The sequence below is a fragment of the Cyclopterus lumpus genome, chromosome 20 (assembly GCF_009769545.1).
Source record: "Cyclopterus lumpus isolate fCycLum1 chromosome 20, fCycLum1.pri, whole genome shotgun sequence".
Lineage (NCBI taxonomy): Eukaryota > Metazoa > Chordata > Actinopteri > Perciformes > Cyclopteridae > Cyclopterus > Cyclopterus lumpus.
In genome coordinates, this window is record NC_046985.1 from 5035925 (window position 1) to 5051589 (window position 15665).

At 42.7% G+C, this 15665-nt stretch overlaps 2 protein-coding genes and 1 long non-coding RNA gene across 4 annotated transcripts; 1 reads left to right on the top strand and 2 right to left on the bottom strand.

Annotated features, from left to right (window-relative positions):
- Positions 1-296: 296 nt before the first annotated feature.
- On the bottom strand, positions 297-5065 carry LOC117749415 (TNFAIP3-interacting protein 1-like). The gene is made up of 9 exons (XM_034559941.1): positions 4888-5065; positions 3542-3645; positions 2887-2947; positions 2581-2640; positions 2412-2477; positions 2074-2313; positions 1876-1953; positions 1215-1319; positions 297-1106 (listed from the first exon to the last, which is right to left on the bottom strand). The coding sequence occupies exons 1-9, from the start codon at positions 4888-4890 to the stop codon at positions 957-959; spliced, it is 867 nt and encodes a 288-aa protein (XP_034415832.1). The 5' UTR covers positions 4891-5065; the 3' UTR covers positions 297-956.
- Positions 4957-10577, top strand: LOC117749416. Its single transcript, XR_004611710.1, has 2 exons — positions 4957-5066; positions 7978-10577. It is a non-coding gene; the product is annotated as an uncharacterized LOC117749416 (long non-coding RNA).
- LOC117749414 (ADP-ribosyl cyclase/cyclic ADP-ribose hydrolase 1-like) lies at positions 9118-14142 on the bottom strand. Of its 2 annotated transcripts, XM_034559940.1 has the most exons (8): positions 13915-14142; positions 12847-12973; positions 12629-12764; positions 12121-12203; positions 10338-10411; positions 9844-9930; positions 9619-9702; positions 9147-9536 (listed from the first exon to the last, which is right to left on the bottom strand). In XM_034559940.1, exons 1-8 carry the CDS (start codon positions 14091-14093, stop codon positions 9479-9481), a joined length of 828 nt encoding a protein of 275 aa, XP_034415831.1. In that variant the 5' UTR covers positions 14094-14142; the 3' UTR covers positions 9147-9478. The 2 variants fall into 2 exon arrangements, with proteins under 2 accessions (XP_034415830.1, XP_034415831.1); XM_034559939.1 differs by having other exon boundaries at positions 9118-9702.
- Between the last annotated feature and the right edge of the window lie 1523 nt (positions 14143-15665).

A 15665-nucleotide genomic window follows, 5' to 3' on the forward strand; every position in this document is an offset into this window, starting at 1 on the left:
GTATGGATTGGATTAATAAAGCCAACTATGTAATGCTGTTTGACACACGGGGAAGGGCCTCATGAGAATTATTTCGTTTTTAAAGAACCAATTCCAGAAAGTTCCTCTGATGATAGGGGGGATAGGAGTGATAGGAAAGATAGGAGGGATAGGAGGGTTTAGGAGTGATAGGAAAGATAGGAGGGATAGGGGGGATAGGAGTGATAGGAGGGATAGGAAAGATAGGAGTGATAGGAGGGATAGGATGGATAGGAGTGATAGGATGGATAGGAAAGATAGGAGTGATAGGAGGGAAAGGATGGATAGGAGTGATAGGAAGGAAAGGATGGATAGGAGTGATAGGAGGGAAAGGATGGATAGGAGGGATAGGATTTATAGGAAGGATAGGAGTGATAATATATCTCCTGATTCGCTCCTCGAACCTCCTGGATGGGATCAAGGTATGACGAGGGAAGATGTAAAGTCAGAGATGGGCATGACTGTGACTCATTCAAGGCTTTCTTTTCATGATAAATAAACAGGAAACAAGACAAAAACAAAAACACGTTCCTATATATATATATATATTCATATTCGTCGTCTTCTCCCACGACCTCTATCTTTCCCCTGAGAGGCCTTCGGGTGTAAATGAGGTAATGCTGAACGGCGACATGGCGCTCGTTCTTCCTGATCCCAAAGCGTCTGCATATACCACAGAGGTGCTTCGCGATGACTCAGACTCAAACGTAGCACTTGTTGTTGCGCAACATGACTTTACCGGAGGGTCACATTTCTACCTCACGGGGCTGTTTTTAAAGTATCTTTTGACGTGTCCCAGGACTTGTGGATCAGCCTCGTTACGACCGTCTCCTCAGTCTCCCTCCCCCGCTAACGATGAGCTGTGATCGGGGAGGCCTGCAACATACTATGCGGTTCGCACACACAAAAAAAAAAACGAGCGAGGACGTCGTCGGTTGTCACGGTTCGCCGTTGAGCGCGCGGCGTCGCCGCGGCTGGTCGTGGCGCTGGTTCACGTGGCGGACCTCGGTGACCTCGCGGTGTGCACGTGCGGCTTCGTCCGCGCTGCCGCTCTCGAGTGTGGGCCGCGGTGCCGGAGTCCACGTCAGCTGTAGGAAAACAGAGACGCTTCATTAAAGATCTCCGTGCCGTCATTTAGTTAAATATTTACTGCACAGACGTGGCAGGAAAACGAGCACACGCAGTTGGTGTTGTACCTGAGATTGGACTTTTCTGAACTTCTTCTCTTGTTCCAGGTACTTCTCCTTTAGCTTCACCCTGTCACTGCGCTCCTTCAAAAAGTCCTCCTTGTAGACTTCTGCCTAAAAATGGAAGACGAGGGGACATGAAACGAGGACTCAAACAGGCGTGACACGTTAGCTTAGTTTAGCTGGTTAGCTTAGCTTAGCACAAAGACTGCAAACAGAGGAAAACAGCTAGCATGGCTCTTTCTGACGATAAAAAGAAAGACGTCTTTACGGCTCTTCTAACGCTCTCTGGTTGTTAAATGTGTCCAATTACAAGTGTAAAAACAACTATTTGTGATCTTACAGGGAATTTATTTGCGGGAGCCTTTTCTTGGCGAGCAGCGAAACCCCTTTTCTTACCCACCCGACCAATAAATAGTGCGGCATTTAACCCGCCATAAAGCCACAATCTGTCACACCCTTTGAGTTTTTACCCACACGGCCTATAACAAATTAATTGGTGAGTTTTAGAGGTGCTTTTTATAACTTGTGTAAAAACAGCCGGGCTAGCTGAGCTAACCGCCTCTAGCTTTATATTTGACCTGCAGACATGAGATTGGCGTCAATCTTCTCACCAATCTCTCGGCGGGACACAGGTAGCAGAAATGGAAACACGCCGAAGGAAGCTCACCTGATGCTTCCAGACATCTTGTAGTGTTTCACCGCTCACACCGAGAGGCCGAGGAGTCTGAAGAGCCTCCTCGAGAGCCTGCAGGAACATGTCAAAGCGGCTATAATACGGCTATAATGCGGCCATAAAAGTCAGGTGCAGGAAACAAACATTTAAAAAAAACTCCTTCCCTCTGATGTGCAATGTTTCGGGCCTCACCCTGTTCAGCCGTCTGATCTCCTCATGCTGATGCTGCCCTCTTCGTGTCAGAGATCTGGTTTGTGCTCGCAGCTCCTCCGCCTCTTTCTCTGCTTTCAGTAACTCGTCTCCATCTTTCTCTTTGTGGACCTTCTTGGATAACCAGGCCTTATTTCCTCCCTCTTCGCGCACCACCTCCTCCTCCTCCTCCTCCTCCTCCTCCGTGTGATCACGTTGCAGCGATGCTTTTAATTCTTGGACCTATAGAAAAAGGACACAAGGCATGAAAGCAGTGAAGCGACATGAAGTCATCGAAAAAGCTGACGAGTGCTGGATAAAACCAGGGTCTGTGAACGTACCCTCTCTTTGTAGTACCGTACCATGGTGCGGTACTCTTTTGCCCATTTCTCATTAATACAAAGAAGCTGAGGAAAAGAAGAAAGAACGGGTGTTTCTTTTATTAAAGTGAAAAGTACATGCGTACATGTTTTTTTTTCGATATGAATCTCACTCCTGACGTGCACCCACCTCCTGCCTCTGCTCCTGCAAGAGGAGAATCTGCGCCTTCATCCGGACGTCACCGTCTGACTGAAGAGAGAGGAAAATAAAAAAAGAGGAACTATTTAAATGCGGCACACGGTAAGTCCATCTGCTACTGCACTGGCAATTATGCAATATAACCGTTATCCACAAACTTCCTTTTTACACATTTCTGGAAGTTTTGCTTTGAAGTGTTTCCAGTCACACAAAGAACACGTTGTTTTATTTCTTGGCGGTTAGAGAAGCAGATGGCGACAGCACGAGGGCGAATATGATGCAACTGTGAACGTTTACCTCAGTGCGACTGTCGGGATGATGTCCTCCTCTGGAGCGGTCCGCCGCACACACCTGGTACCTGAAAACATGATATTATACATTACTATATACATTTCCGAGGCAACGGTTGGACTTTTTTTTTTACTCCACATTTAATTCAAACTTATAGTTACAAGTTACTTTTTAAATGAAAAGGACATGACTATACTACTAATCTAACATTACAACATACCTACATTTACAACATTACAATGCTGTTACTTGTACAAAACTGAATATAATATTCTTATATGGCAGTTTTAAAGCCCCATTCTGCATTACAAGTACTTTACTTTTAAGGTGCTCATAATGCTTCTGTACTTTTAGATCAGGACTTTGAAATATAATATAATGGAGTATGTTCATACTATGGACCTGAGTACCCAGTACTCTGTATGCAGTAATAGTACCTGAGTACCCAGTACTCTGTATGCAGTAATAGTACCTGAGTACCCAGTACTCTGTATGCAGTAATAGTACCTGAGTACCCAGTACTCTGTATGCAGTAATAGTACCTGAGTACCCAGTACTCTGTATGCAGTAATAGTACCTGAGCACCCAGTACTCTGTATGCAGTAATAGTACCTGAGTACCCAGTACTCTGTATGCAGTAATAGTACCTGAGTACCCTCACCTGTCTGTGCTCGGCAGTGATGGATAAAGTCTGTGTGTCTGTCTGTTGTCTGGGGTCTGTGATCTCTCCACAGGTGGTCTGTCCATCGTGTCTCCGTGTCGGGACTGTCAACACACAGAAGAGGAAATACATTATGCATAACAGACAGTTTAAAAAAACCACATGCTACAGTTATGACAGATATTTAGGAAGTTTTAATCCAAAACGTTCTGTTAACGTTTATAATCGGTTGAACACGGTTAGTCATTGTATTGTAACACTTTGCTTTACTTGACATCAATGTCCTTGTTTTAAAGGGAAACTGGCCTTTCAGTTGCCCTTAATAAAACAAAAGATTCAGAAATATTATTTTAAATGGATGAACAAATACAAGAAGAAAATAAACACCCCACAAGAAAATGGAAAAAAAAAAAAAAAAACAGATCAAGGGCCTGAAGGAAAGAGACACACTATTTTTAAAGAATTATCATAGTAATTCCTAAATATTTAAATAAATAATTTATTATTTAAATAATTCCTTATTTCTAACATTATAATCGTGCTAAATTCTCTCTTTAGATTACATAAGTACTACTGTGGTGGTCTGGCATTCTAGAGGGAAACCAGTGTCCCCAGTCCTTGTCTGGACCTTTATTTGTAATTACACTTAATTTATAATACATTTTCCTAAGAAATACTAATACTAAAACAAAATGAAAAATAATTAATAGATTATGGGGAAAATAGAAGAAATGTATAATATATTGTGCTGACAATCCATACGGGGTTGAATAAAAGAAGATGAATCAACTGAATGTTTGATAATTAATAAACTGTCTACATTTTTCATCAAACATTCGCTAATTGAACTCGCTCAGATCATGCTAATTATATTATATTATAGCACTTTGAAGATGTCACCTTCAGCTCATTGCATTTCAGATAGATTCAATAATGAGTCAATTATAAATATTTAAAAAGAGATTCTTCAAAAAAGAATAATTTGCCTGAACTTGTCGACATACACGTGGAGGTGCTGACACAGAAGAACACACACAACAGCTGACTCAACAACCCACGCAGAGGATGTGAAGTGTCTCCACGAAGTCACGCGATCATCTATAAGCTGCACGTGGAGCTCTGACATGCGTCCACACCTCATCAATTCACACAATAAACGGTCAGACGTGGAAAATAAATAAACACGAGTAGAAATATATCACCGATAAAGTATCGAAGTACACTGAGCAGGATTCCTTTAAATTATTTGTTTGTTTTTTTAAAGAAGAAAACTTTCTAAAAAATCTACAGAGACACAATTTATAATGAAATACATTTTTTTTTTAAAAATCAACTATAAATCTCACCATGGTGTTACTCTCGTGAGTCCTCCGCTGCAGTCTGGAGCATCGAGTCGCTCCGCCGGTGAAGTTATACTGAAGATCCCGAGTGACGCGTCACCGCCGGGCAGAGCCGCCGTATCGAAGGAAAGGAAAGTACGAGTCGTTCATCAGCAGCTCGAGCGGTAATCAATCAGGTCTTTATGGTATGGATCGATGACTCAGAGGGATGTCTCACTCTGCACTGCAAGAAATTAAGACTTTAAAAAAAATTATGTTTAGTTTGGCAATATGGCTGACTGGCGTTTCCTAATACTTTGTAATGTTTTACTTTTCTGTACTTTATGTTGAAAACAGTGATGTTTTATAGGGGAACTTATAATTGTCTTTTAACTGTAAGTAATACAACAATGGATTCACAGGGCATTCTAGAGGGGAAATTATTATGTTTTCTCCACCGGAAGTTATTTCTAGAGGGTACTTTATCATGTGTTCACTGGAAGTGCATCCTAGAGGGCATTTGATCATGTTTTCTCCACTGGAAGTGCATCCCAGAGGGCATTTGATCATGTTTTCTCCACTGGAAGTGCACCCTAGAGGGTACTTTATGATGTTTTCTCCACTGGAAGTGCATCCTAGAGGGTACTTTATCATGTTTTCTCCACTGGAAGTGCATCCTAGAGGGCATTTGATCATGTTTTCTCCACTGGAAGTGCACCCTAGAGGGTACTTTATGATGTTTTCTCCACTGGAAGTGCATCCTAGAGGGTACTTTATCATGTTTTCTCCACTGGAAGTGCATCCTTGAGGGCACTTTATCATGTTTTCTCCACTGGAAGTGCATCCTAGAGGGCACTTTATCATGTTTTCTCCACTGGAAGTGCATCCTAGAGGGTACTTTATGATGTTTTCTCCACTGGAAGTGCATCCTAGAGGGTACTTTATCATGTTTTCTCTACTGGAAGTGCATCCCAGAGGGCACTTTATCATGTTTTCTCCACTGGAAGTGCATCCTAGAGGGAAATGTATCATGTTTTCTCCACTGGAAGTGCATCCTAGAGGGAAATGTATCATGTTTTCTCCACTGATAGGGCAACCTAGAGGGCACTTTATCATGTTTTCTCCACTGATAGGGCAACCTAGAGGGCACTTTATCATGTTTTCTCCACTGGAAGTGCATCCTAGAGGGCACTTTATCATGTTTTCTCCACTGGAAGTGCATCCTAGAGGGAAATGTATCATGTTTTCTCGACTGGAAGTGCATCCTAGAGGGCACTTTATCATGTTTTCTCCACTGGAAGTGCACCCTAGAGGGTACTTTATGATGTTTTCTCCACTGGAAGTGCATCCTAGAGGGAAATGTATCATGTTTTCTCCACTGGAAGTGCATCCTAGTGGGTACTTTATAATTTTTTCTCCACTGGAAGTGCATCCTAGAGGGCACTTTATCATGTTTTCTCCACTGGAAGTGCATCCTAGAGGGCACTTTATCATGTTTTCTTCACTGGAAGTGCATCCTAGATGGAAATGTATCATGTTTTCTCCACTGGAAGTGCATCCTAGAGGGTACTTTATCATGTTTTCTCCACTGGAAGTGCATCCTTGAGGGCACTTTATCATGTTTTCTCCACTGGAAGTGCATCCTAGAGGGAAATGTATCATGTTTTCTACACTGGAAGTGCATCCTAGAGGGTACTTTATCATGTTTTCTCCACTGGAAGTGCATCCCAGAGGACACTTTATCATGTGTTCTCCACTGGAAGTGCATCCCAGAGGGCACTTTATCATGTTTTCTCCACTGGAAGTGCATCCCAGAGGGCACTTTATCACTTTTTCTCCACTGGAAGTGCATCCTAGAGGGCACTTTATCATGTTTTCTCCACTGGAAGTGCATCCCAGAGGGCACTTTATCATGTTTTCTCCACTGGAAGTGCATCCCAGAGGGCACTTTATCACTTTTTCTCCACTGGAAGTGCATCCTAGAGGGCACTTTATCATGTTTTCTCCACTGGAAGTGCATCCCAGAGGGCACTTTATCATGTTTTCTCCACTGGAAGTGCATCCCAGAGGGCACTTTATCACTTTTTCTCCACTGGAAGGGCACTATACGTTACATTTTCTACACATAATAGACACTAGATAGAAATAGACACTAATGAAAAAAAAATGTTGTTAACAAATTAAATGACATAACAAATACCAGTAGAATATTTTACTGACAAGAAATAATTTAAAAAAAAACAAGTTGACTAACGACTAAAATGTAAATAGTCATAATCCTGCAGTATTTTATTTAAAAAGCGTTTAACCTTTTTTTCTCCATTGTACCTCTTTCAAAAGAAGGACAATATAAAAACAATATCACTGCTTTGTTGTAAAGGATGGTTTCTTAAATAAAGTCAAGCAGCGCGTCATTCTTTGCAGCGGGCAGGTCGACGCTCCGCGAGCTCGTCACCGTGTTTTCTTCCTGCGTCGCACTGCTCTCACACTTAAAGCCGGAAACAGGTTTCAGAGACACGCCGGAGGCTAAAAGGAAACCAGAGACAGAAGGACACGGACCCCGTGGGGGAAACCACGCATCTCGCAGGTTCACCGTGTTACTCTGCTGAGTCACGGCGGATCGTTTCAGGGAAGGAGGAGACGGGGAACCACGCCGCCGATACCCGAGGCCGCTCCTCATGCTTCATTTTTTTATTCAAGCTTTTTCTTAAACATGTTTTTTGTTTTTTAAACGATAAAACAACGTGATGCCCACTTAAAAATAGACTGCAACAATTCCCACGTGACACTTTTACCACCAATAATTAACACTATTTCTCATTGTCTCGACAAGAGAACCAGGCCGTTTTATTTGTAGGCTATTGTTGATATTATGCAGCACGAGCACCTACATTTAGACCACGTTAGGACCAGGACCACCGAGACCAAGACTTTGAGCTGTTGGGACTAAATCAGGACCCAGACCAGACCAGTGTTGAGTCCCACACTGCACACATTTAGACCTTAATGTGTAAAACATGCAAACGAGAGGAACTGCTCAAATTGAATCTGAAAGATCACTCAATTATCCGAAACCGCTCATCCTATTTAATCCTCACCCTATCGTTCCATTTATAGTCTCCAATTAAACTGAGCTGCGTGTCTTTGGACTGTGGGAGGAAGCCGGAGAACCCTGGAGGGAACCCACTCTGCCATGGGGGAGAACGTGCAAGCTCCACACACATGGGTCCGCCCCGACCGGGATCCGAACCCCCGGGCCCCCCTCTTGCTGTGAGGCGACGGGGTTTGAAATGCAACTCTGTCTGTGACCCGATAGACGGAAGAGACAGAACCCACGGCCAGACTTTGGGAACACCTCTTCACAGGCAGCTCTGGAGGCACAGCGCCCCGCGTCGTGGTTTCTACCGAGGGGGCCTTTCTTCAGGCGACGCCCCGCGCCGTGGGGTTCCCAGCACTGACGGCGGGCCCGCTTACGGTACGCGTGACACGGCGGCGAGTCTCGAGAAAGGAAAGAGGAGGTCGTCGTCTTCTGTTTCAACTTCTTCTTCCTGCCGCAACGATATTCCCCCCCCCCCCCCCTGAGAGAGAGAATCTGAAAGCAAAAGCAGGACACGTTTGCACGAGTACGTTTCTTTTCTCTGGTTTAGGTTTTACGTTTGACCTTTGGCCCCATGATTCATGTGAATCATAACTAAAGAGGAAACTCACATCTAGTTGTGTGTGTTCTGTTCGGTTTGAGAACACGTTTTGCAACTATTTGTTACTGTAAAAACACACGTTTCACTTTGTTTTTCTTATTTATTGATCTACTTCAAGATCATTTCACACAATCATCGTTAATTTTTACAGCACGAAGATAATTTAATATCACCCTTCAACCTTTTATCACAAATATATTTCACCTTTTCCAATCAAATAAGAAGGGAGATCCCCCCCCCGTTGAGCGTATTCTGAGAGCAGGGACGATATTTTAACCTGAAAACATCAGAAACGAAGATTAGTTTAGTTTAGTTTTGTTTTGAAAGGGAACTCCTCCATCGGAGATCGACGACGAGAGACCAAGAACATACACCACATGCACAGTGCATGATGCTCAATCTGATTTAATAAATGTTTAATAAAAACATTGGATCGAGTACTCGGACCGTTTGCTAGGACGCTTCAAATTCAGCCCATTTCTCCTGATCATGTTCATGTTTTCATTGTTCATTTCATTGTACTACCTGTTATCCCCCGACTCCGTTCAAGTTGAATTTACCTCCATTCAATATTGTTTTGGATGATTCATGTCAAATGTGTTCACAATCGTATCACATTTAGGAATCCAAATCGTATTTTAACATTTTATTTAAAAACATTTCAACAATCCGCCACCAGGAGGCAGTGTGTCAGTGGAATTAGATAGCAGCTCCAATATTTCACCCCACACACAGTACATGACCCTTTACCACAACTTATCTTTAAGATTAGATTTTCCTTTTAAACTAAAGATCTTTAAAAAAGTCAAACTGTTACAGGTACAAAAATAATTGCATAAAAAGCACATTATTACATTTACAGGGACGGGACTTCACAGCTTGATTATGGTTGTGTCTCGTATTATAATCTGCCGTTCAGTTCACCAACAGGTGCCACAGGGTTTGTCTGGATTAGAGCTGCAGGCCTGGATCTGGGCCCTGGAGAGAGAGAGAGAGAGAGATATGATATGCAGTACATGTGGCGACGTCCTCGAACACAGCATCGTCTACGTATACGTACTCGGCCACTTCCTTGCATTCATACGTAATGTTTGGATCCAGCTCCTTCTGCAAGTCCTTCAAAGATGCATTTGTGCAGTTTGTCCTGAAGAGGAAACAGAAAACACGAGTTCAGGATCGAACATCTCGGTAGTGAGTTTGTTCGACTCCCAGCGTTCCACATTAACCACCGGAAAATATAATGCTTTGAAGTTTTTTTGCGTATGAGGAAAACCAAAAATCTCACACAAAGTTCTTCTGTGTGACCAGAACGACCTTCAGGCTCTTCACCCGGGGAAAGTGGAACCGCTTCACCTCGTTGCTCGCAAAGACACTGACGGAGAAACAAAGAGAAAGAAAAGAATAAAGAGAAAAGAATAGGAGCTAAGGATGCTTCATGGACATAACTCTCACCCAATGTGACTTTTTAATGATGCTTAAATGCTTGATTATTGGCCATTAAATGACATCAAGCCACAACTACACACTAAGCTTTCCTTCACTAATTTATCACATCATTTTGGTTTGTTGGTTAATGTGTAAAGTATATAGAAAACCTCAGAGAATGATTCTCTTGCTGCAGAGCGCCTTATTCTCTAATAATCAAAGAAATGTAGTTAGAAAACCATGTTTACTACACCGTATGTAATCCACAAACTAAATCCTATAGGAATGCAAAGAAATGCAATGTTTTGATTGTTTTTTCGGGGCTGCATGAGCCTCTGAAAAGATCCGACTCACCTGGCGGGATGGAACGGCGTGGCGATGGATCCGTTCAGCATCGCCGAGACGTCGCCGCAGGCACCGTCTGCAAACTACACCGAGATGCACTTTACATTCACCCGACAAGACTCTTTTGCAATGCAGACATTTAGGATTCATGCAGCAGTGAACATACATTATATTACACGGCGTATGTAAATCAACTGGGTTCACCTGTCCTTGAAATAGCTCAAATAAACGGTCGATATTTAGGAGAAAGAGGCTGCGCTTCACTTCTTTTTATTCAATGCTTCTTCTTCTTTTTTGAGGGATCACCTTTTCAATATTGGTAGTTTGTGAAAACGCGTCGTCTTCTACAGTTTTGGAAAACAACCAGGTTGTTTGTGGGGATTTCCCCACGCGAGGAAATATTCCACAGAGACGACAACGAGGAGGTGAACAACAACGCATTCCATGCACAACAACGGGAGGCCTTTCACCTCCAGAGAGAGGCTCCTCTGGCTCGAGGAGCAGTGGACCCCACGTCCTCCAAAACAATAGTGGACCCCACGTCCTCCAAAACAATAGTGGACCCCACGTCCTCCAGAACAATAGTGGACCCCACGTCCTCCAGAACAATAGTGGACCCCACGTCCTCCAGAACAATCGTTCCTTGTCTACGTGTTTCTAAAGCAGTTTCTCTTCTTCTGTTAAAGAATTTACCCACAGGGATCAATAAAAGTGTACTTTTCTTTTCTTTCTTTCTTTCTTTTTGTTGTGCTCCCTCGCATCAACATCACCCAACAATTAGTGATGTCGGGTGTGGTCACAGCAGAAGCAATGCTTGTAGCGACAAGTTACCCTTAAAGGAACAGTGCGTCTCTACATCTTCACACAGTGTGCCGTGTTTTTTAAGTCAGTAGTGATGAAAACCCCAATGAGAATTATTGTATTTTCTACATTTATCTATAAAGTGCATCAAAGTGATGAATGAAATAATATGTCAGTGTTAGCATGAGGCTTAATTTTCCTGAATTAAAATGTACAACTGTCGTTGTTGTTGTTGTTATACCTGCAATAGCTGTGATTCGTGTTTTCGGCCACCGGGGGGCAGCAGAAACAAGCTGTATACTTTAATCTTAATAGAGTGAACTTTTGTTGTTTATGATTCATTTGGAGTGTTGTTTCTGTCCACCTGATGAACATAAGGCACGTATTCCCTCTGAAGAGGGACTGAAGGTCCAGGTGACGAGTTCTCCGCAGGTGGATAACACATCAGCGTTTGATGCATTTTTATGGTAAAGATATCGGTTCTAAACGCAGCTTGCAGAGGGCAGAAGGTTGGGTTCGCTTCATCTCACACCAAGTGTGTGCATCGGTTGCACTTCTTTAAAGATGCCAGCAGCAGCTCATGTTAGAGCTATTTCAACTAGTAGTGTCTTTATCCTGTCTCGCTTCAATTTGATGCAAAAACACTGTTTTATATGCCGTCTGTGGTTCTCTTCGTGTTTCTCTGTGTGTCCATGTTTCATGTTTCATGTAATCTGTGTTTTTGTTTGTCTGTTTTGTCGAATATGGAAAGAAGAAATAAAAGTGTTTTTATGTGTAGGTCATTTTATGGCCAGACCAACCGAACCAGGGCTGCTCTGCTCGCTCAGGAGAGAGCTCCGCTATGCGTCTCCATGGAGACCGACACAAAGCCTCATTGATGAAGAGCCGGGCCGGCTGACCTTTTGCCTTCCTCTCGGCTCCACTTAAGCACAGGAGCTGCTCCACCTCGTTGTTCCCGACCACCACGGAGGATCCTCGTGGTGGAACTCACCGCGGCGGAGACTCGGTTCCAGAAGGAGCGCACGGCGTTGTTCTCGCAGTCGGTCCATCCCGGGCAGTCGGTCGTGAACGTTTCTGCAACGACAGACTCAAGAGTCAACACTTTTTCTTTTGTTGTGCATTTCAATGAAACAAAACAGGAAGTGACACAAATCCCATAAATGTTTTTTTTTTTTAAGGTGCTTCTCGTTGACACTTATGTCCCTTTTTTCTTCATCTGGCGGATGATCTTTAATATTTCTTTGTGCTATTACTTCAAGGCTCTTGGGGGTGCATGATAAAGTAGCGTTATGCCTGCTAGTGAAATATAAACGTTATTTTTCCTGTTTCCTTTTTCTGAGAGCTAATCTGGGAACGGACATGAAAGGACAAAATCGTTTTAAAATACTTTTTTTTACTGCTGCTGCTCTTCTTTCTGTGTCCTCCATCTCTTCATCTATTTCCCGTAGATAATACTAAACTTCGCCATACGAGGTCGTCTCCTGGAGGACGAGTCTCACCGTCGCTGCCCTCCTTTCCACACCAGGTCAGCCCATCCAGCACCGATCCCAGCAGAGTTTCCTCCACGGTGAGAAAACAATCGCTCTTCTCAGTGAAGTCGTGGACCACCTCCTTCGTCTTGCTCCAGAACATCATCTAAAAAAAAAAACGGATGTTAAATGTATCGTGCGGCATCATTAAAGAGCGGATACTGCGCATTGTGAAGAGCGCCGTTTACCCGGTTGCATGCAGGTTTCAAAGGGGCCGCGGCGATCAAAGGATCGTAGGCCTCGTGGGGAATTTTACAAGGGTCCAGCCCCACGTAAGCCTGTTGGAACGCACCCCAGACCTGTTCACAGTCGTATCTGAAAAACAAAAAGGACATGATGAGACTTGTCGGGGATGAGACTTCGCTATCCAGCCTGTGTTTTTGAGTTTGAGATTTACAGTAAAAATTATTTTGTTCACGTGCCTGGACTCCTGCCTTTTTCTCTCTGCGCCTGAGCCATACCCTCCCCCCCCCCCCCCCCCCCCTGTTTTGTTGCTGTTCGTCTACAATTCGGTGGAATAAAGGATCTCACCATCATGAGCTCCTCTCCAACATCCAGTTACTCGGTCGTGATCAACGTGACCGCATGTGAGTCACTTTAATCTTTCCTCCTTTTTGATGTGCCCCCCCCCCCCCCCCCAAAAAACCTGTGTGTTCACTCCTCCGGTCTTTTGTGTCCACTTTCAAAGGGTTAATTGTGTGCCTGCTGTTTCCTCCTTTTTGATGGGCATTTTCCTCCCTACCCTCGAGAGATGATTTCACTTGACACCAGTTTAGTTGTGTGTGTTTTGTGAATATAATAAATGATAATAAATAACATTATTATAATTTTAAAGAAATGATATCGGCGTGATTACAATAAATAAGACAACACACTAGGGGTGAGTTAGAATTGTCATTATTGCATTGATTCCCTCTTCATCATGTGAATCACAGGTACAATGTCTGCATTTGAATATGTTAAAAATAATGACTACACCGGGACGCTTGAATTATTTATTATGGTTCATACACCTGCTGTCATTGCATTTTATTGTATCTCAATGTATTTGGCAGCTATACGACGGTTTAATAATATCGAGCATTAATAAAGTTATCCATCCATGCATTGATCCATCCAGAGAGCTGTTTGTTATTGAGTTTCCCCTCATTGATAATAATAGAAACACCTGTCAGTGTAATGTCTCCATGTTGTGTGGTTAGGGTCTATATAGGGTCTATAGGGTTAGGGTACACGCGCACTCTTCTAACGCTTACCCCTTGAACTCCTCACACCTCTCAATGAATGTCGTCTTCAGCGCGTGAGCCTTCCGCGTGAGCGTCAGCCCCAACACGACGGCGACGATGACGACCAGCAGCAGGACGCCGAGGACGCCGAGGACCAGGCAGCGTCTGCCGCGTCTCTTCCGCGGGGTGGGAGTCACTCCGCGCTCCATGAGAAAAGACCCTCTGGAAAACAAAGTAGTCCCCGAGCTGTGGACCCAACGTCGGTTACGGCGACAATGACGTCGCTCGCGCTCGCGCTTCTATTTATGGAAGAGGCGCCCGAAAAGCATGCACGCGGGGAGCACGCGCGCGCGCACACGTGTGCGTTGTGCTCGTGGGGGTGTCGGCCCCAGACAGTTGCTGCCCAATGTGAGGTCCGAGGATCACAAACAGGACCCTTGAGCACAACGTAGATGTACTTAAGTATTTTTGAGGTACTTGTATTTCACTATTTCTTAATACTTAAAGTACTCCACATTTCAGGTGCAAACATAGTGTACTTTTTACTCCACTATTTGATACCTTTAGTTACTTTGCAGCATATAATTGTTGATACAAAGTACGATCATATATTAAGATAAGACTGCAGGTACCACTTTAGTATTTCTTGAGGGCGCTGTTACCTTTACTTAAGTAAGAAATCCCCCCAAAAACATATCTTCAAATTAAGTGTTTTGCAAACCGGGCCTGATCCAGGATTTTGTTTTTAAATAAACAAGTAAAAATACTAATGGATTATAAATAATAACAATTCTAATACAATATAAATACACAAATCAACTAAATACTAACCTAACTAACACCTTGTAAAAAATAAAAAATAATCATGACTAAGTCTAAAAAACAGAGTTAATTGGACTTTTTACAAGTCTGTTATTATATATTATTTATTTATTTATTATAATATTTTTAATACAAAACAAAGTTCCCGATGAAGGTCTACATGCCATTTCTTATCATGCAGGAATAAGTTTATTTTTTGCAGACCTAAATTAATGAAACGTGATATGTTAATACAAATGTGATATTTAAATATATCCAATCAGCCTAATAAATCCAGCGTGTGTTTATTTGTATTGGACTATACTGTATATGTTATGAATTGTATAGCCACAGCTCCCACTACAGACTTGCAGTGCAAGCTTCAACGAGTTCCTCTTGTTCCTTTACATTGTTTTTCAACCGCTCCGGTAAACTGGTTCCAGATCTCAGAGTAGAATAACAAAGTAGAATCACATGCACTTAAAGTTTATTATTTATAAGAATACAAAAGGAAATGAATAAATTAATTAGAATGTATTATCAGAGGTAAAACAATTGTTCAATTCACAAGCTATCCAGCAGTATGTAAATTAATCGAAGTTAGCCCCGTATTAACCAGCTGCGACGTTAAAGTGATGTACACATTAATGCATCAGTTATTATAATTAAATCATATACGTTAAACTGTGGGTTGGTTGGTTAGGAATATTTCAGAATCAGAAATGAGAAGTGCGTGACACACACAATACATGTCGGCTTGGTAATAGGTGCATAACAGTAAAAACAGTGCGGTAGTAAAATACATTTCATTACAAAAATGTTAAAAAAAATAGGAACATTTACAATAAAATATGTCAAACGTTAAAAAAGTATGTTAAAGTGTCCACGTGGCACAGTAGTTCTACCAGGAACTACCGTGCGAAGTCAGCAAATAGGTTGTGTTGCATGTGTGTGTGTGTGTGTGTGTGTGTGTGTCACAC